This window comes from Peromyscus maniculatus, chromosome 4 (assembly GCF_049852395.1).
Source record: "Peromyscus maniculatus bairdii isolate BWxNUB_F1_BW_parent chromosome 4, HU_Pman_BW_mat_3.1, whole genome shotgun sequence".
Lineage (NCBI taxonomy): Eukaryota > Metazoa > Chordata > Mammalia > Rodentia > Cricetidae > Peromyscus > Peromyscus maniculatus.
In genome coordinates this window covers 139,874,937-139,895,643 of record NC_134855.1, presented here as the reverse complement: position 1 = coordinate 139,895,643, position 20,707 = coordinate 139,874,937, and the positions used below count along the sequence as shown (strand labels likewise).

General features: G+C 44.5%; 1 protein-coding gene across 3 annotated transcripts in view; it reads left to right on the top strand.

Annotated features, from left to right (window-relative positions):
- The window catches only part of Slc9a8 (solute carrier family 9 member A8), a 55,176-nt gene that overhangs the window by 168 nt on the left and 34,301 nt on the right, over nucleotides 1-20,707 (top strand). For 2 of the 3 annotated variants that reach the window (XR_006071674.2, XM_042276849.2), the window contains exons 2-3: nucleotides 2,375-2,553; nucleotides 18,932-19,012. Coding sequence is in view for 2 of the 3 variants with exons in the window: in XM_042276849.2 (XP_042132783.1) it covers nucleotides 2,375-2,553; nucleotides 18,932-19,012 (260 nt within the window). In the remaining variant the exon portion in view is untranslated. Of the gene's footprint in view, nucleotides 1-92; nucleotides 362-2,374; nucleotides 2,554-18,931; nucleotides 19,013-20,707 lie in introns of those variants that run through there. The other variant, XM_042276850.2, reaches the window with a different exon arrangement.

Here is a 20,707-nt window from a genome sequence, read left to right as displayed (position 1 = left end):
CGGCGACCACGGGCCCCGGGCGCCCGGGTGGAGCGGCCCTGGCCCAGCCGGCCGGGGTCGGCAGGGGGGCGGGGTGAGGACTCGGGCCCCGCGGCCTCGCCTAGGTCATACTTCGGCCTCCGCGCGCAGGCCCGTAGCGTAGCCGGGCGGAAGCGCCAACATAGTTCCCTCTCCCGGTTTCCGGTTATCTGAGGTGTCCCAGGCGCTCCTCCTCCTCCTCCAGGAAGTCCTCCCGTTGCCACCGCCCTCTTTAACCATCCGCAGTCGTCAGTGTTCATGTCTGTCCCCAGAAGGTTTCATTCATTCATTAACTGCCGGTTGTCCGCTCCACTTGGCCGCGGGCGCCAGGAGCTGCCCGCAGGTAGCAGCCATTCCGCTATAGTGGGAGACTTTGTGTGGGCAGGGTGTTTTCCCGACCCTGCCAAATGCTTGGAAGGAAACTGAACAGTGTGAGGGAAGAGGAGTCGGCCCTGGAAGAAAAATGTCTTGTGACCCAAAACTTGAATCCACAGGAGAGATAGGGAGGGTGACAGGTTCAAAAGGCCTGAGCCAAGAAGGAGTTGTAACTCAGTGAGTCCCCAGTTCAGTCCTTAGCCCTGCCAGGAAAGGAGAGGGAGAGGGTGATGGGTGATGCCGCGCGGCTGGTCGACGGTGTAGAGGGCAGCTCACAGGATGAGGCGAGCTCTAGCTCTCTGGGCATGTGCCGCTGCTAGTCCATCCTCACACGGGGCAGGACACCATTGTTGTGGCAGGTTACAAGTTCTGTCTTTGGAATGAGCTCCTGAGAACGAACAAGGAGCCCTTCAATGACACTGAACTTGTACAGGGAGCGTTTCACTTGAGGTATCTTTTGGCCAGTCAGGTACCCAGTCATTAACACCTTGTGTATCTGTGCTGTCACAGACACTAAAAGAGGCCTGGGCAGTTCGAGGCTAAAGAGGTAATGGGGAGTCAGATGGTTTGAAGTGTGTGCGTTTGAAGCTTGGTCATTTATGCAGTCTGGAGCTGCTGCTGTGTTTCTAGGTCCTGGAGTGGAGCGGTGCTCAGTGGATGACAGTCACAACTATGTCACTACGGCATTAATTCACAAGCCTAACAGTGGGAGCAAGGACCATAGCTGAGGGTGGCGTGGGGTGTACAAGAGCAGGCAATCTGAGCCTTTTGAAATTCAAGAAGGGTTTGGCAGGCAGGTTAGGGCACTCTGAGCACAGCAACTGGGCAAACTCAGGTGACATTTTCAGTTTAGGAAGTAGTCCTGGAAGGGCTGGGATCTAAGTGGTAGAGCCTTACCTGCCACAAACAAGGTCCTGGGTTCATTCCCTAGTAACACACAGTGTATACAAAATCCAAGGAGACTGTAAATTAGGAAAATAAAAGGCACCAAAAAATAGTATAGAACCTGGGGTGTGGGGCGACTCCAGTCCCACCCGGAGTATTTGTTTTGTTTCTTCCTCTTTGAGACCATTTCATGTATCCCACAGGACCGGTCTTGAACTCACTGTGTATTACTATGTATGCCGGGGTCTCTTTACCTTGAACTCCTCATTTTCCTGCCTCTTCTCCCAAGTGCAGGCATTATAGGCGTGGGTTACCATACCCTGCTAGCCTCACTAAGTTCAAAGGACAGACAGCATTTCCTCTTTTTGTTGTTTTTGGTGGAGAGAAAGGGGCCTACTGAGGATTGACCTGTAGAGTCTGGTGCGTGCTGGGCAAGCGTTCTGCTAGACAGAGTTTCACTATGCAGCAAACTTGTGGTCCTCCTCTGTTGGTAAACAAGCATGTGCCACTGTGCCCAGCTCCTCTTTTACTTATTTTGAGACAGGGTCTCACCAAGTTAGCTAGGCTGGCATTGAACTCACTAGCCCCTGCAGGCTTTTAACTTGTGGTCCTCCTGCCTAATCAACTGATAGCCTTAGGCTCAGCAGTTTTGTTTTGTTACACAGGGTTTCATGTGGCCCAAGCTGGTCTTGTAGCTGAAGGTGCCCTCAAACTCTTGATCCTTCTCTTCTTCCTCCTCAGTGCCGGGATTATAGGCCTGTGCCCCACACACCTGGTTTATGTACTACTGGGGATCAAACCCAGGGCTTTGTTGCAGGCACTACCAGCTGAGCTACATACATCCCGGGCCCTAGACTCAGCCTTTTGCATTTCATTCTGCACAGGCCTGACCCCCTTCTTCCTGACCTCTGGTCGGCCAAGGTCAAAGATGCTAGAGGTCACTGGCACTGGGTACTGTGTAGGCAGGACTTCCCTCTCTTCAAGGCCTGCCTACTGTTTGTGCCCTCAGGGCTTCGCTAGGTTCTCATTCAGTCAATGCTGTGTTTGTCCCTTGACCCTCTTCTTCATGCGACTGCCACTTGTATGTTTCCAATAGGTTTGCCAACACAACCCATGAGAGCGTCAACTTCACCCTTCACACTACCCTGGGGGTCACCACGAAGCTGGTGCTCCCGACACCTGCCAAGCCCATCCTTCCAGTGCAGACAGGGGAGCAGGCCCAGCAGGAGGAGCAGTCTAGCGGCATGACCATTTTCTTCAGCCTTCTCGTCCTCGGTGAGTAAGCCTGGGGTGGCTGTTACCTGTCAGCCCTTTGCTTCCTGAAATCAGAGGCCTCGCAGTTCTGAAAAGCCTTGAGCGCAATGTTTTGGCCTTTGAAAGAAAAAGCTTTTCCCTCCTCCTCGCTCTCTTCTCTCTCCTTGCTCCTCCCTCCTCCTTTCTCCTCTCTTCTCCTCTTCTTCCTCCTCCCTCTTCCTCTCTCCTCCTCTGTTCTCCTCTCTCCTCCTCTGTTCTCCTCTCCCCTCTTTCTGCTTCCCCCTAACTTACTAAAAAAAAAAAAAAAGAAAGAAAGAAAAAGAAAAAGAATGAAAGAAAAAAGCTTTTTTTAGACAAGGTCTTGATGTACAGCCCTGGCTGTCCTAAAACTCTCTCTCTGTAGACCAGGTGGGCCTCAAACTCACGAGATCCACCTGCCTATGCTTCCTGTGTGCTAAGATTAAAGGCAAGCGCCACCCTGCCTGGCCAAGAAAGAACTTTTGATGTTGTTGGTGTTTTTTATTCTTTTTACTCTTTGTTCTTTTGGGGGCCTGCCACCCAGCTCCCAAATAAATCACACACAGAGGTTTATTCTTAATTATAAATGTTCGGGCTTGGCTTGTTTCTTGCCAGCTTTTTTTTTTTTTTTAACCTAAATTAACCCATCTACCTTTTGCCTCTGAGCTTTTTCCTTTCCTTCTGTACTGTATATGTTACTTTCACTCTTACTCTATGGCTGGCTGGGTGGCTGGCCCCTCATGTCCTCCTCTCCTTGTTCTTTTTTTTTCTCTTCTCTCTTCTCCCAGATTTCTCCTTTTATTCATTCTCTCTGTCTGCCAGCCCTGCCTATCCTTTCTCCTGCCTTGCTATTGGCTGTTCAGCTCTTTATTAGACCATCAGGTCTTTTAGGCAGGCAAAGAATCACAGTTTCACAGAGTTAAACAAATGCAATATAAAGGAATGCAACGCATTTTTGCATCATTAAACAAATGTTCCACAGCATAAACAGATGTAACAGTTTCATCTGGACAGGTGTGGTGGCTTGCACTTGTAATCCAATTGCTGGGATGGCAGAGACAGGAAGACCCCTTGGGGTCATTGGCTAGCCAGTCTACTTTAATCAGTGAGCTCCAGGCCAATTGGAGACCCTGTTTCAAAGAAAGTGGGACGCATTTCTGATGGTAATATCCAGGATGTCTTCAAGCATCCATAAGCACCTGCCTACCCACTCAATTTTTATTAACCAATCTGAAGCCATATAAATACTTTAGATAGTAGTTCTTAGCCTGTGGGTCGACCCTTTCACAGGGGTCACCTGAGACCATCAGAAAACATATATATTTACATTATGATTCAGAATAGTAGCAAAATTACAGTTACGAAGTAGCAATGAAAATAATTTTATAGTTGGGGGTCAGCACAACATGAGGAATTGTATTAAAAGGGTCCCAGCATTAGGAAAGTTGAGAACCACTGCTCTAGATTATCTAAGGGAGAAAAAGCTTAGGGAATGTGGTCCCAGTCTGTGCTTTGCCAGACAGTAAAGCTGCACATTTACTACTCTGCCTTTTTTTTTTTCTCCCATGTTTTTTGGATGCTTAGTCTGGCCTTGAACTTATTATGTGGCACTCAACCTTACTCTCCGGGACTATGGGGGTCCAGCCCCTTGATAGTCCCATCCCAGGGTCTGGGAAGAATCTACAACCAGCTGATAATTTAATCTCTGATGAAAAGAAATGAATCTACATACATGAAACTCCTTAGTCCATTCACTTTATTCTTCTGAGTCAGCTCTCTCTCTACACAGCTTCTATTCTGCTCTCATGCCTAGCCCCTTTCTTGTCTGACTTCTCTCCACATTTATCTGCTGTCCCCTCTCAGTTCTAACTTAATTCTCTCATCTCAGTTCTGCCCCATCTAGGTTCTCATCCATCTAGTTCCTTCCCATCTTAGCTCCTCTCCCATCTCTCTCTTTCTTATCTTGTTCTTCCTCATCTGGCTCTTCCTCATCTTCCATATTGTTCCTCTAGTACTCTCTTTTAGCCCTTCAATCTAGTTCTTCCCCATCTCAGTTCATTCTTCTCCAGTTCTTACCCATCTAGTTCTTCCGTTCTCTTTTTTCCTCTCTCACTCCTCCTCTCAGTCTACTTATTCTCTCAGTTCTCCCCAGGTCTCTCAGGAATCCAGTTATAAACCCAAGCAATAGCAATCCTCTCAAAGAGCAAGGTCACCAGGCTTGAACTCTTATGGGGTTATGAAGTCAGGTAAGAATTTTCCTTAGACAGTGACCACCAGGCTTTCTTTTACAACCCAAAAGGAGGAGGTCAGTAGAGAGCTAATGATCAGTTAATATATCAAGAAGGGCATTTATGTGCTCAGTCTACATTCCTAGAAGTGGTTAGGTAAGAAATTAGGAGTCTATTAGTAAAGCTGTAAGGAAGGAGGGTCTCACCCTAAATTGCACAAGAAATAAAGCTATCCTCCTGACCTAGGAGACAGGTGTTGTTTCGTTTGGCCTTGGATGCTTGATAGATATTTTAGATAAATACACTGTTAGGAGTTCTTGGAAGCATGCATAGCACTACAAGAAAATCACTGTAGGAACCAGCTAATATGTATACAAAAGCTAAAACATCACCAAGACTTCTTAAGCCATGGCTTGACCTTTGGAGAAGTCCTTGACTTTTCCAAGTAGTAGCTTTTGTGATAGCAGCTGATTCCATGACGTTTTCCTGCGGCTTGCAGCAATTCCAGATTTTTCCTTTAGTTAAAAAAAGGAGAATGTTTAATTCTCTCTCGGGTAGCGAGAAACATGGATAAATTTAAATTTGGAGATGACTGAAAAATGATAAGTAATAGTTAATTAATATTGATATTTCATCAATATTTGTATCAATAGTCTATATAGATGGCAGGCTGAGAATTAGTTTAACCATCTAATAGGTATAGTTGTTTATAAGTGGAATATCTCTGTCCCAAAAACAGAGCAGAGGAGTAACATAAAAATCTATCATTAGCTAGTATAGCATAATATGGTCAAATGTGTCTAAATACTATAATTGTGACTTATCAAAAAGAAATGGTTAGTTGGGAACATTGACTATCTATTAATCTTTAATTAGTGGTATTAATTTGGTTAAAGCGGGATAGTTAAAGAGTTACCTGAGTTAGTCATGAGCACTTGTGAGACCAAGGCTGCAGTAGAAGCTTACCTAATGATTTAAATATGTAATCAAGGAAATATTAACCCATAAGCTATGAGAGGACAATAATAACCTGTATCAGGGTATACATAGCAAGACTTAAATACAGAACAATTGCCATAAGTACATGAGAAGAATGTCTGATAGTACATACAATTCAGGATCATGGGCAGAAATTATACAATTAATAATAGGACTTTTTTAAGGGCAGTCCAGCCCCTGGGCTGGAGAGTTCTGTTCAGAAAGAAGGGTAAGTCACAAAGGGGCTGTAGAAATCGTCCATGGCCACTTCCTGCTGAGATGGGGGCGAAACTGAGGGTCTTAAAGGCTGGAATGCAGTGGAAACCCAGGAAGAGCAGACTGTTTCAGGCTTTGTGAGACATGGTTATAGCAGGATTTCCTTTCTCATGGGCTGGATGGCGGATGCAGGGCTGAGCTGGACAGCATGTCCATGGTCCAGAGGATGACAACCTGTAACTCTTTCAATGATTAGAATTTCTGTTGGGAACAAATATATGTGTTAGTGGTAGAACATGCAGTTGAGGAGTTTTAAAGAGGAAACTTTTTTCTCTTAGGTGTACCTATGGAATATCAAATGCATGGTTTTAGCAGATAAGAAAAGGGATTTCGGGCCAGGGAGAGAGGGAAAGTTCCCCTCCCACCCCAGAGGAGAAAAAGAAAATTTGTAAGTGAGAGAAATAAACTGTAGTCAGGTTACATTCTTCCCAGTCCTTCTTGGCTTGTGAGCGTTGGTGAATTTTGATCTCTTGAAGCTTATAAGAACCTTCTTAAAAGACAAAATCTTTAGACATATTAGCAACATGGTAACTGGTGAATTTTGTCAGAGCAAAATTATGAATCCTTGGAGTCTCAACCAAACAGCAGGATAGTCAGAATGAAATCTGAAATGTTTCATTTATATATCTCAAATCTTGTTTATCTTTTGATCAAAATTAATAAAATACATTTAGAACAGAATTACTATTTTTAATCATATTCATATAAGTTTTGATATCATTGATGAACTCTAGTTCATCAAAAGGACCTGAAATTATATCAATTCATTCATAAAGCCAAAGCTCAGTATTAAGAATCTATGAGTAATTAACAGCCTGTATTCAGACTGGCAGCTTTAGAGCACCTTTGTCCTGCAGTGGCCTAGTATGTGGCATGACCAGGCGATCCAGGATTCATAAACACAGGTCAATGTCCTGTGAAGACATGTAAGCATATCCTCTTCCTGACATTATGAAAACATCAAGACCTTTTCAAATACCAGTGAGAAGAGCGTAGAGGCTTAGGTATAACTTTGTGGCTTGGCCTGGGGGTAATAAGGAATGCCTGTTGTGGGAGAATATGAAAAATTAAGCACCAATTCTTAAGAGCTCTTGAAGTATATGTAAGGCCTTTATCCATTATGAGCTCTAGGCATTCCTAAAATTGAAAGGCAGTGAAAAAATATTGTGTTACCTCTTATAACATAGCCATAAATCATAAGGATGTAGGCCTTGTGCGTGAGCTTCCATAGGGAGAGAATTTATAGTTGTTGGTCAGACATAAGAAAGTACAAGTATATCCTGTAGACCCATCTGTCAGTCTATGGACTCATAAGTTTTGTAGTTTGAGATAAGTATAATATTACCTGTGCAATAAATGTATTGCATTTTGTGTGTGTGTGTGTGTGTGTGTGTGTGTGTGTGTATGTATATACATACATACATACATACATACATACATACATACGTATATTATTACTGGGTTAGGGGACTGTGAGGGAACTGTAACTGACAGTTCTGATTATTAATCTATACATATACTGAGCAATTCTGCCAAATAAAATGAGTACTGGATAAACAGAACTTGTACCTCCTGCTCTGTATGTCAGCTTTGGCCTCCATCATGGCAGGGTGAGTAGGCAAGCTAAAAGCAAAGTGCTGACAATCTTTAGGGTGAGGAGGCATGGTAAAAAAGCAATCTTGTAAATATATGGCAATTATTTTTTGATTTCTAGGGATGACCGTGGGAGATGGGAAGCCAGGCTGTGAGATTCCCCTTGGCTTTAATAAATTTTATTTAATTTCTTAAGGCCTTGTAATAGTCTATAAGCCTGATTTTTTTAAGTAAAAAATATTGGGGTGATTTAAGGGCTGGTATGGGACCTTATATGCCCAATATTTAAGTTTTTCCTCTACCAGCATTCAAAGTCCATTGTTCAACCCAGATAGGAGCATCAGATTTCCATGTAGTGGAGTTAGCAGTAAACAGTGGCCTCTAGGATAAAATTTGATATCTTAGGCCATGTCTGTCATTTATAATTTCTGGAATAATGGGCTCAGTTATGCCTTGGATTTGTTTACCCAAGTTCTTTTAAGTTTAAAACCCATCTATAGCATTAGAGCTGATATCAGTCCATAGCAGAGATTAATGATACACCCATTAGTTGCAGCATGTCTCTTTTCCACAGAGTGTTAGGTATAAAGGGGATGACATATGGGCAGAATATGCCATAATTTTATCTGACTATCTTAATATTTTTGAGCTGCTGGCAATAATATTAGGTTGACCTAGGCCTATAAGAGATAAAGGAATAATAGTCGTCTTAAGTGCTTGGCCAATCTTTTCCTGAAATAGAAGAAACATCCGTGCTTATCTAGCAAGCTAATTATTTTCTTTCCCTGTATTTTAAGTGTTTAGTTAGTCTGGAATATTTAATTTCTGAACCCAGAAAGCCATATCCCTAGAATCCAAACTGGCAGCTCCTTTAAGTGCTGCCCTATATGAATCTGAATTGTTTTTGTAGGGGGTTGTACAATGATTTCAATCTCTTCAGTAAGGTCAGGAATCAGTCCCTCCAGGGAGGACCTTAATATTTTGTATAGCCCAGGAGCTACGGCCTATTATTAGCCCAGGGTTGCTTCTGAGGAGGTCCTAGACTCTTATATTAAGGCATATAAGTCCATTCTTAAAGCCTCAATAAAAACTTTATCCATAGATCTAACTTAGGCATACATCCTCAGTATCTCTAGGTTATTTACTGAGATTCATGTATCATTTATAACATATCTAGATGTTTATGTTACATTTATCTATCCCAATAACTGGCAACTCATATATCATAAGTTATTTTTTTTAACTTTCTTAAATATTCTCTATATCTAAATTTTCATACCCTTACAAAAACTTTACATCCAAAAGTATCTATATATTTAATTTGTCAGGAGACATAGGTGATTGATTATTGAGACCAGCCAATGTGTAAATTCCTTTAAACCAAGGAATAGTCAAAGATTATTTTGAAATCTGTTTGGTGAGCTGTCTTTTATTTGAAATTGGATAGCAAGGCAAATTATCTTTAGACCTGGTAAATAGAAATATAATCTAAATGATCTTAAAGTGTAATTTGGACAAAACCCTGGCAATAAAAAGTATGGCATAGTCTAAAGTAGGAAGCTTAAACATTTTTAAAATGCCAGGGGTTAAGTAAGGAATTTATTATATTAATACTTAGCATGTATATAAATATAGTTTTGTATACATTAGAGAATTTGGTCATTTATAAGATGATCAAGCTTTAATTTGTATCCTAATAATTATCTTTAATAGCTCGTAATTTAAGTACAACTTATCCTTAACAGTGTACAGTTTAGATTGGCCAATCAATAGGTTTTATTTCTTAATTATCTTTAATAGTTTATAATTAAAGTAAACTTATTTTTTAATAGTTTATAAGTTAGTTGTGCTTATAAACTTAAAGTTTTATTCCTGTAAAACCTTATAAATAATAAGTTTGTACTGACATTATTTTAATATAGAAATAGGAGCTCTTATTAAAAAATATAGTATATAAGGAGAGTAACAATTTAATAAATTCTTTATTGTGTATCATGAATTAAGATAAGCACAGAGGAGGAATTTTTTTTTTTTTTTTTTTAGCAGCCTCAGCCCGTTTGTCCAGTCTGTAATGAAGCCAGAGAGCTGCAGGGAATGGCAAGGGGAGGGGTCGGGTGGAAGTGAGCTGAGATGCAGATAGCAGACAGTTAGGTTCAGAGAGAAGTCAGATGTTTAGTATTCCAACCCCCAAATTTCTTGGGGGGCAGGGATCTGATGAATCCATACAGGTCGTAGTAGGGCGTCCCTAATCAGGACCTGCTTTTACAATGGTTTAACTGAAGTTCTTAGACTTGGCCGAGATTTTTGTACATTTCCAAGAACTTAATAGTCAACCCAAAAAGAGGAAAGAGAGAGAAAAGGACACTTTTTTAGGAGAGCTGGGAGTTGCTAGAGTTTTTAAACCAGCCCAGGTGGGGCTGTCAGGCTTGCATTGTTATTTAAGTGAGGGCTGCTGGAGTGAACTGGCTAGCTGCCAGTTCCCAAGGTTTACAGCTCAAGTTAGCCCTTAGATTCCAGTAGTTTTAGCAAAAAAGGCTATTTGTAGCACAAGGCTGCTGCTAGTATGGAGAACTTAGTGAACTTCATTAGCTCTAGTTACACTCTCAGGAGGTCTTGTAGTCTGATAATATTGTGTTACCTCCTTGTAAGACCCCAAATGAAATAATGGCAGGTTTCTCCCTAGAAGGGAGGGGTTAGAATCTCTGCCGCTTATCATAGTCTCACAGTAGATCAATTTTATAAGGTCAGCAGCTTTTAGGGGTCCCCTGAATCTTTCCTTACATTCTTTAGGAGGCCTTATGGGATTAAGATAGTCTGTTGTTTCCTTACCTAAGCCTGTAAACAGACTGGAGCTGACTGAAATGCCTTTCGTCTTAAGCCTGTGTCCTGTAACTTCTATCAAAAGCTGTTTCTCTTCATACTCATTCTGACTATTCTTGGGGTGGGGGAAGGTTATTCATGGCTATTCACTGCTCCAAACGGGGGGGGGGGTCGGTGTCCCCAGGATCTGCAGCATCCTTCGGTGAGGACTGATTGTAGCTGATACTCCAAAGGTCTCCAAAAATCGAACCTCTTGAAGAGTTGAGCCTCTAACTGGGGCAACCCTCTCTCTGTGAAGCGATACCTCACACCCTGGATATGCTCCAAACCTTACTTCCTATCAGTCCCCCCGAGTACCTAAACAGTTAAATCTGTTTGTGGTACGAGGTATCAGGGACTATAGGGGTCCAGCCCCTTGATAGTCCCATCCCAGGGTCTGGGAAGAATCTACAACCAGCTGATAATTTAATCTCTGATGAAAAGAAATGAATCTACATACATGAAACTCCTTAGTCCATTCACTTTATTCTTCTGAGTCAGTTCTCTCTCTACACAGCTTCTATTCTGCTCTCATGCCTAGCCCCTTTCTTGTCTGACTTCTCTCCACATTTATCTGCTGTCCCCTCTCAGTTCTAACTTAATTCTCTCATCTCAGTTCTGCCCCATCTAGGTTCTCATCCATCTAGTTCCTTCCCATCTTAGCTCCTCTCCCATCTCTTTCTTTCTTATCTTGTTCTTCCTCATCTGGCTCTTCCTCATCTTCCATATTGTTCCTCTAGTACTCTCTTTTAGCCCTTCAATCTAGTTCTTCCCCATCTCAGTTCATTCTTCTCCAGTTCTTACCCATCTAGTTCTTCCGTTCTCTTTTTTCCTCTCTCACTCCTCCTCTCAGTCTCCTTATTCTCTCAGTTCTCCCCAGGTCTCTCAGGAATCCAGTTATAAACCCAAGCAATAGCAATCCTCTCAAAGAGCAAGGTCACCAGGCTTGAACTCTTATGGGGTTATGAAGTCAGGTAAGAATATTCCTTAGACAGTGACCACCAGGCTTTCTTTTACAACCCAAAAGGGGAGTGGTAAAGGAGGAGGTCAGTAGAGAGCTAATGATCAGTTAATATATCAAGAAGGGCATTTATGTGCTCAGTCTACATTCCTAGAAGTGGTTAGGTAAGAAATTAGGAGTCTATTAGTAAGGCTGTAAGGAAGGAGGGTCTCACCCTAAATTGCACAAGAAATAAAGCTATCCTCCTGACCTAGGAGACAGGTGTTGTTTCATTTGGCCTTGGATGCTTGATAGATATTTTAGATAAATACACTGTTAGGAGTTCTTGGAAGCATGCATAGCACTACAAGAAAATCACTGTAGGAACCAGCTAATATGTATACAAAAGCTAAAACATCACCAAGACTTCTTAAGCCATGGCTTGACCTTTGGAGAAGTCCTTGACTTTTCCAAGTAGTAGCTTTTGTGATAGCAGCTGAGTTCCATGACGTTTTCCTGTGGCTTGCAGCACTTTACTTCCCAGGTACGGGGATTATGGGCATGTACCACCAACAGAGGGCTTATTACCATCTGCTCTTCTTTGGTAATACCAGAGTAGTCTTTTGGATTAGACATTCCAGGAGAGCAGAAGGCAGAAGTGGGTTTTGAATATTTCTTTTCTTGAAATAGGGTCTCATGTAGTTCAGGCAGGTCTCAAATTTGTAGCTAAGAGGAATTGACCTTGACCTTCAGACTCTCCTGCTTCTTCCTGTTGCTGGGATTGCAGGTATACCACCATGCACTGTTTGAGTAGTTCTCTGATGTCTATTAGGACTAGGTTTTGAAGACAAATATAATTTTTTTCACATTTATATTCAGACTGTAGTAAATAGTCAAAGAATTGAATTGAACAATATAGTAATGACTGATTAATCAATTGGCTGACCTTTTTGTTTTTTCAAGGCTCAGGCTGGCCTCAAATTCTGGACAGTCCACCTGCCTCTCCCTTCCCAGTGTTAGATCACAGATGGGTGGCCAGGCGCCACCATACTCTCTTTTGTAACAGCCCTGGAATAGCAAATCTTTTATCAGATAAAGAAATATTTAGTGTCTGAAGTTTTCTCTGAGCGTGTTGACCATGGTTGCAGTTAGAGGCTATGAGAGAGACACCTGGAAAGGACTTTTGTAGCCCTTTGTTTTGGAAGGTCACAGAGGCATTGAAGGTCACTTTGAGGGTGTGGAGCACTTAAGCTTAGCTTGGCTGGAGACCGGAGAACTGGCCTGCAGAATGTGCTTTCTACTCTAGATTGCAGCCGCTAACCCCCCTTGGGGCAGAAAGGGCTGCACTGTGCTCAGAGTCTCCCTGTTCTCTTGGCTCATTGGCTCCCTGTTTGTTTGTTTGTTTGTTTGTTTGTGGCTGGGTCTCACTGTGTAGCTTTGGCTTGGAACTCATAGAGATAGCAGCCTTTGCCTTCCCAAGTGCTAGGATTCATAGTGTCTGCCACTATGCTGGGCTCCTGGGGTGATTTTGAACTCCTGATCCTCCCTGCCTCCACTTCTCTGGATCACTGCATTTGGCACTACACCTGACTCAAAGGCATGGTTTTTTCCTGTGTCTCTGTGTTATCACCAGCCATTCCTGATTAGGTATCCAGACAAACAAAGTCAGCCTGATAAAGGGAAACTATTACTAAGTGACTGAAGAACTCTGACTTCCTGTAACCCTCTGGTGCCTAGTGTCCTAGTGTTTTCTAGACCTTGGGAACCACTTTGCAGCCACACAGCCCCCGCTTTTGTTTCTGTTGGAGTGAAGTCATTGGGAGTGTAATCTAGTGTTCTCTAAGCTTGTCACAACAGTCCAGCATGGCCCCGTGGCTGAGGATGAAGGCTTTACCTTGCATTTAACCCTCGATGAGCTTTGACTCCACAGGAAACAGTGAATCAGTTAACATTTAACACTGTTTGGCATAAACATTCTCATTAGTGAGTCCTCACCAAGTGTCCTGGGCAGGAAGGTGGAGAATCTGGTTAGCTCCAAATAACGTGGCTGAACATGAAATCCCACCAATCCCTGAGCTTGCCCCAAGATCAGACCACAAAATGCATGCCTGAATAGACCATTATAACTTCAGGAATTTTAAAAACCTTGATGATCAAATATATGTTGTTAAATCCTGTTGTCCATAAACCTTGTTCTTGATTTTGTCCCCATCTGTTATTTTTCACTGTCATGCAAAAATCATCATACAAAAATCTATCCTAGTGTAGGGACCATTGAACACACCGTCCTGGAGGTCTGGTGTCGCCTCCCTAGTCTGCAGAAGGAGGTGCGGTGACAACCAGAGGGGCTCAGTGGCCGAGCTGCCTCATTGGCGCTGCTTTGGTTGGTTTATACCTTAACCACGATGGTGAGAAAGTCACATGGTATGCGCTCTCTAGCCTTAGTGATGACAGCTGCTGGCCTCGTGGTTGCTTCCATCCTGATGAGGCCATCAGTGGAGATGAGGTCATCAGTGGAGATGAGGTCATCAGTGGAGATGGCAGCTGGCCAAGGTGCTGCTGTTTACTCCATGGTGAGCCCATCAGGGACCCAGCCCTTTTTTTTTTTTTTTTTTTTTCTTTTTTAAAAACATCTATTTTCCTAAACAAGAGTTGAATCCAAGTTTCATACAAGCATGCTGTAGCAAATTAAGATTACCTATGTATGTATATAAATACATATATATATATACATATATATATATATATATATATATATATATTTAACAGCTGTTTCTGTTAAAAAGTTTGAAGCTAACTTTGTTGCAGATTTTACAGATCTTTTAAACCATACTCAGTGAATTACAAATCCTGGGATACAGAAGTTTATACTTTAGCAAAAGTTTTTAGAGACATTGGGAGTGTATTCAGAGAGTTAAATAACATACTTTGTCGTTTGTAGAGCTAGTAAACAAAACTGAGAAAAAGTCTGTGAGACAAGCTGTAGCAGTCCCTACTGGGAATAGTCTGCTTCTTAGCTGTTTTAAGTACATAGTGTGTTTTCCTGCGCTGCTCTGGTTTGCTCTCCTTCTCCCTGTCACAGAATCACGTGGCCAGACTGACTCAGGACAGAGACTTGGGAGGAAATAAGCATGCTTGGGTCTGAAGAGGGAGGTCTACATGAGCTCCAGAGTCAGCTTTTTAATAAAGTAGAACAGCATGTGGCAGTTTTTAATGTTATCCACATTCAAAGACATTTGAATCCCTATAAATTGAATTTAATGATCAGGTAGAGACTAGGTCGGAGAGCAGAGAAGGCTCAGAGATAAGGTATTTGGAGATCATTTGCTTGTGTGTGGCAGAAGTTGTGAAAATCTGGAAATTGAGTGTGCCGTTTTTATCCATTGCAGTAAGACAGCTAGGCTCTAATAGAATCTGAGTCCAAGGAGGGAAAGAGAATGGAGGAGGCAAGTGAGGAGTCAGGGGACTGATTCTGAATGGGAAGAGCTTGTGGTTAGAGACAGGAGCAAGCTGAGAGAAGAGAAGACATCCTGCAGAAGCAGAGTGAGGAGGAGGTGGCAGAGGCTTAGGGAAGGGTCACAAATAGGAACTCTGCCAGACTGGGGATTCCAGTATTGTAGAGCGCCAGGAGGGTGTAGAGAAGCTGCCTGATGACCGGCACAGCGTCCTGGAGTACGGCTCCAGGAGCCAAGAGATGGAAGGCTCCGCAAGCCAATGAGCAGGCAGAGACAGAGCAGGCAGCTCCTAGTGTGCGGCAAGGAGAGACAAATGGTTAGCCGCGGTGTAATCTGGAGGTCTCTGGGTCAGTCCTGGGTTTCAGCCTCAACTATAACTGATGGTGCAGAGAAACTACTAAACTAGACTGCTCCATAGGTAAAAAAGTTTATTGGAGATCGAATTGCTAAGCTATTGGGTAGAGGGGCAGAGAGATGAGCAAATTATGGGAAAGTAAGTAGTTATATGTCAGCAGGTGGAGATCTGAGCTAATACAGGGTATTGGGATTGACTGGGACTAGGTGCCCTTGCTAGAGACCGTTGACCTTTGGGGGAAGGTTAAGGGAGGTTCTTGGAGGACTAAGGGTGGTCCCTGACAGCTGGGAACCCAGTTTGGGTGATCAACCTTTCTGGTAAACAGAAACCTGCCCAAAGGCTTGTTTACTGGATAACAATCCTTCTGTTTACCCAGCCAAAGTCCTTGTATAAACTGACATGACCACTCCTTGGTATGGTTAAGATGGGGTTTATTGTACATAAGAGGGAACAGCCAGAGGCTTCTGGAAGAGTCCAGAGCAGAGGGAAAGAGAAGTATCAACACGGCTAGAGCTGTCTGTGAGGAAGAGTCCAGAGCAGAGGGAAAGAGAAGTATGAGCATGGCTAGAGCTGTCTGTGAGGGAGCGCGGCAGGGGGTAGAGAACAGAGCAGACACAGTGAGAGAGGACGGGGAGAGAGAGCACAGTGAGAAAGAACAGCCGGTCACAGAAGGAGTAGCTGAGGGGAGGGAGGGAAGCCTGTGAGCTGCTGGAGAGAGTTTGGGGTGAGAGGAGGTGAGAAGGGTTAGGGTGCTAGCATGGTCATGAAATGTGTAGCAGGGACAGTTTCAGAGGTTTAGTCCATTATCATCATGGCAGGACATGGGAGCATGCAGGCAGACTTGGTGCTGGAGAAGCAGCTGAGAGTACATCTTGACCCCCAGGCAACAGGAAGTGAACTATGGTACTAGAGACCTCAAAGCCTACTCTCTCAGTGACACACTTCCACCACCAAGGCCACACTTCCTAATAGTGTCATTCCCTTTGGGGGCCATCTTCCTTCAAACCACCACACTTTTTCTGGCCTCCATGTGCATACCCGTGCACATTTGCATACAGACAGACACACATAAATCAGAACAAACCTAGCTTGTTACAAGCAACAGAGACCTCCCTTCTTTCATCTCTTGGGCTCATGGCCCCTGTGCTTACTTAGCTCTGGCTCAGCAGGAGGGTGTTGGTCACATCTGCTTGGTGTTGAGTGTAGGATGTTCTAATTGTTAAGTGTCAAAGTACAAACAGGACAAAAGGCCGGGGTGCCTAGTTAACATATCAGAGCAGACCTGGCCCCCAGGTTCTCCCAGCATCCCTCAGTCCCTGCCTGTCACAGGGTATGACTGGCATACCCTGCCCTCTACCTTGAACTCTGCAGCCCTGGGGCTGGGCTGCCCTTCCCCCAGAGGCTCTTCCCTATGTAATTCAAACATCTTGGTTCCGCCTCTTTTAGTACCTTTCACCTCCTGGCTGCTGTACCTGGATCCTCTCTTCCTCCTCTCCCTCCCCCACTCCCCCCCACTTTTCCTCTCATGGCCCAGCTCAGTCTGGTCATGATCACTCTGGACTCTCCCAGATGTGTGTCTGACTGTGGCTACGCTCTTCCTTTTATCTATAATAAACTTAATCCTCCACCATACCTAGAAGCAGTCATGTCCTTTCCTTTCCTCTTTTTTTTTTTTTCATTCACTGACTAGGTTACTTATTTATATTGAAACGACATCACAGATTGATAGCGTGCAGTGCAGATGGAAAAGAGGGCAGGACTTCTGAATTAACAGCTGTTTCCTCTGGCCATCTGGTCCTTTTGATGGAATTGAAGAAATCACAGTTGTCAATATAAACTCTGAGGGCGGTCTGTTAGTGTTCCGCAGATTCAGGGTCTCTGTCTCTGTCTTTGTCTCTCTCTTCTCTCTCTTCTCTCTTCTCTCTTCTCTCTTCTCTCTTCTCTCTTCTCTCTTCTCTCCTCTCTCCTCTCTCCTCTCTCCCCTCTCTCTCTCTCTCTCTCTCTCTCTCTCTCTCTCTCTCTCTCTCTCTCTCTCTCTGTGTTCTGTGTGTTCTGTGTGTTCTGTGTGTGCTTGCAGTATGAGTGTAGTATGTGCATATCTGTACATACATGCCTGTGGAAGGTAGGGTCCATTCGGGTGTCTTCCTCAGCTGCTGTCCTCACATTTCAGATGAGTCTCTCGGGGAACCTGGAGCACACTGACACAGCCAGGCTGGTGGAGCCCCAGGGCCTCTTCTGTTTTCACTTGCGCAGTGCTGGGATTGCAGAGCTGTGCACCACTCAGCTTTTTATGCCAGTGCTGGTGCTCTGAGCTCAACTCATGCATTTCTCCCACTGGGCCAACTCCTTGCCGCGTTTGAACATTTTCTTTTTTCTTTTTGGTTTTTTCGAGACAGGGTTTCTCTGTGTAGCTTTGCGCCTTTCCTGGGACTCACTTGGTAGCCCAGGCTGGCCTCGAACTCACAGAGATCCTCCTGGCTCTGCCTCCCGAGTGCTGGGATTAAAGGCGTGCGCCACCACCGCCCGGCTGAACATTTTCTTTTAAGAATTATTTCTAGCCGGGCGTTGGTGGTGCACACCTTTAATCCCAGCACTCAAGAGGCAGAAGCAGGCGGATTTCTGTGAGTTTGAGGTCAGCCTGGTCTACAGAGAGAGTTCTAGGACAGCCAGGGCTACACAGAGAAACCCTGTCTTAGAACAAACAAACAAACAGAAACAAAACCAAAAACCCAACAGTAAAAAGAAAGAGGAACGCAGGACATTCATCATAATCAGGAAACTGTGAACCAATTTAAGTGGCTGTCAAAGCTTCGTAGCTCTCTAACAATCTGCTATTAGAGGCCACAAGGTGGTTCAGTAGGTGGAAGCACTTGCCAAGCTAGCTAGTGACCCGAGTTCCATCTCCAGGACCTGTGTAAGGAGCAGAGGAGAGGACTGTAGCCAGAGCTGTACCTGCTGTGGCATGCCCCATAATAAGTTTAGAAATAGGTGCTGCCCTCCATTAGTCCCAGCACTCAGGAGACAGAGGCAGGCAGAGCTCTTTTAGTTTGAGGCCAGCCTGGTTACTAACTGACTTCAGACAAATAAAAGTAGTGAGACCCTGTCTCAAGAAACAAACAACAAAAACCACACACCATTTGTGGAGCTGGAGCCGGCCCAGTGATAAAGAGCATTTCTTGCTCTTGCAAAGGACCCAAGTTCAGATTCCTAGCACACACACAATAGCTCACAGTGGCCTCTAATTTCAGTTCTAGGGGATCCAGTGCCCTCTCCTGCCTCCATCAGGCACTGCATTCACATGGTGCGCATACAGACATGCAGGCACTCACTCATATATACAAAGAATAAAGATCCTTTTTCTTTGCGAGCGCGCGTGTGTCAAAAGCACACCTAGATATCTGAGACGGTGAGACACCTCAGAAGTAGAGTCTCACCTTCTACATGTTGGTCATGGGAATCGAACTCTGGTTGTCAGGTTTATCAGAAAGCGCCTTTATCTGCTGAGCCGTCTCATAGGCTGTACAGATAGTCTGTTGTTGGTGTTGTGGGGAGGGGGAGGAAGAAGACACTAAAAATAGGACCAGGGTTCAATGTTTGCCTCGGAATGTCTGTTAGCTGACAGCCCAGGATAGCCACTGCTTGAGCATGCTGTCTCTTGCCTGATGGGGCTTTTAAACCGCGCTTGTCCTTCTCACAGCCATCTGCATCATCCTGGTGCACCTGCTGATCCGGTACCGACTGCACTTCCTGCCTGAGAGTGTGGCTGTCGTTTCTCTAGGTAAGTGATACTGGCAGTCCATCCAGAACACCACACCATACACAACAGCGCCATTTCTCCTGGGGCCACCTCGGCGCCAGGTTTGTAAGAGATGTGTGACTCTCCCAATTCCTGCCATCCTTTCCACAGCTCATCACAGGGCCTTAGAGTCCATTTTACTGTGTGTGTGTGTGTGTGTGTGTGTGTGTGTGTGTGTGTGTGTGTGTGTGGTGGGGACCTAAGAAGGGTGCTGACCTGGAGGCTCTTTCTGTAGCCCACTGCTTCTCACCGTGGCAGTGTCCGGCTCCACTTAAGTTGGCGGTTGGCACCTAGCTTACAGAGTCACTGTCGCAGTTAGAAGGGCCCTGGCTTTACAGCTGGCAAACGGCTCCTGTAGCACCAGAGCCTGCCCCCTCCCTCCCTCCCTCCCTCCCTCCCTCCCTCCCTCCCTCCCTCCCTCCATCCCTCCACCCCTCCATCCCTCCATCCCTCCATCCCTCTATCCCTCCCTCCCTTTTTGGGGCATTTCAGTAAAGGGTTAAAAAGCTACCTCAGGGAATTGACAGTTTCCTGGATAGTTTTTTTTTTTTTTTTTTACCATTTATTAAGAATAAATATTGGGGAGCTGAAGAGATGGCTCAGCAGTTAAAAGCACAGGCTTCTCTTCCAAAGGGTCCAGGTTCAATTCCCAGTACCCACTTGGCAGCTCACAGCTGTCTGTTGTTCCAGTTCTAGGAGACCAGATGCCCTCTTCTGGCTGCTTTGGGAACTGCACACAAGTGGTGCACAGACCTATATGAGGACAAAACACCCATTCTTATAATTTAAAAAAAAGAGTAAATATTGGGCTGGGTGCACACCTTTAATCCTAGCACTCAGGAGGCGGAGGCAGGCAGGTCTGTATGAGTTCGAGGCCAGCCTGATCTGTGTGTCAAGTTCCAGGACAGTCAGGGCTAAATAGGGTCTGTGGGGGGGAAAAAAGAAGAAAAATTGGCTGCTTTTACAGAGGACCTGGATTCAGTTCCCAGCACCCACAGAGTAGCTCCCAACCATCTGTAACTCTAGTTCTAGAGGATCTGAAACCCTTAGGCAACAGACATGCTTGTAGTACACAGATACACATGAGGTAAGACAGCCACACATAAAAAATTTTTAAATGAATCTTTTTTAAAAAAATTAAAAAATAGGGGCAGGATAGGTTGCTCAGTGGTTAAGAGCACTTGCTGCTTTTCCAGAGGACACAGTTGGATTCAGAACCAGCTGTGGCTTCAGAGGGTCCAATACCTACTTGTGAACATGTGCACACACACACACATAGACTGTTAAATGTGGGCAACTGTGGCTCCCTAACACCAGCACTGGCCCTCGGGCTCTCAGCAGACATGCCTGCCTGGCAAGAGCCCTCTGCCACTTGTTTCTTGGAAATAGAACCTTATCTTATACTTGGATTTTGTTGCCGGGGACTGAACTCAGGGCCCTACAAGTGCTAGGTAGGTAGGTGTTCACCCACTGAGCTATATTCCCACCACCTTTGGTTTTTCAAGACAGGGTTTCTCTGGGTAGCCCTGGCTGTCCTGGAACTCCTCTGTTGAACAGGCTGGCCTTGAACTCAGAGGTCCACCTGCCTGAGCCTCCCAAGTGCTGAGATTAAAGGTGTGCGCCATCACCCAGCAGAATTCTCATTCTGATCAGACATCTTTCTGTGGGATCCAAGAA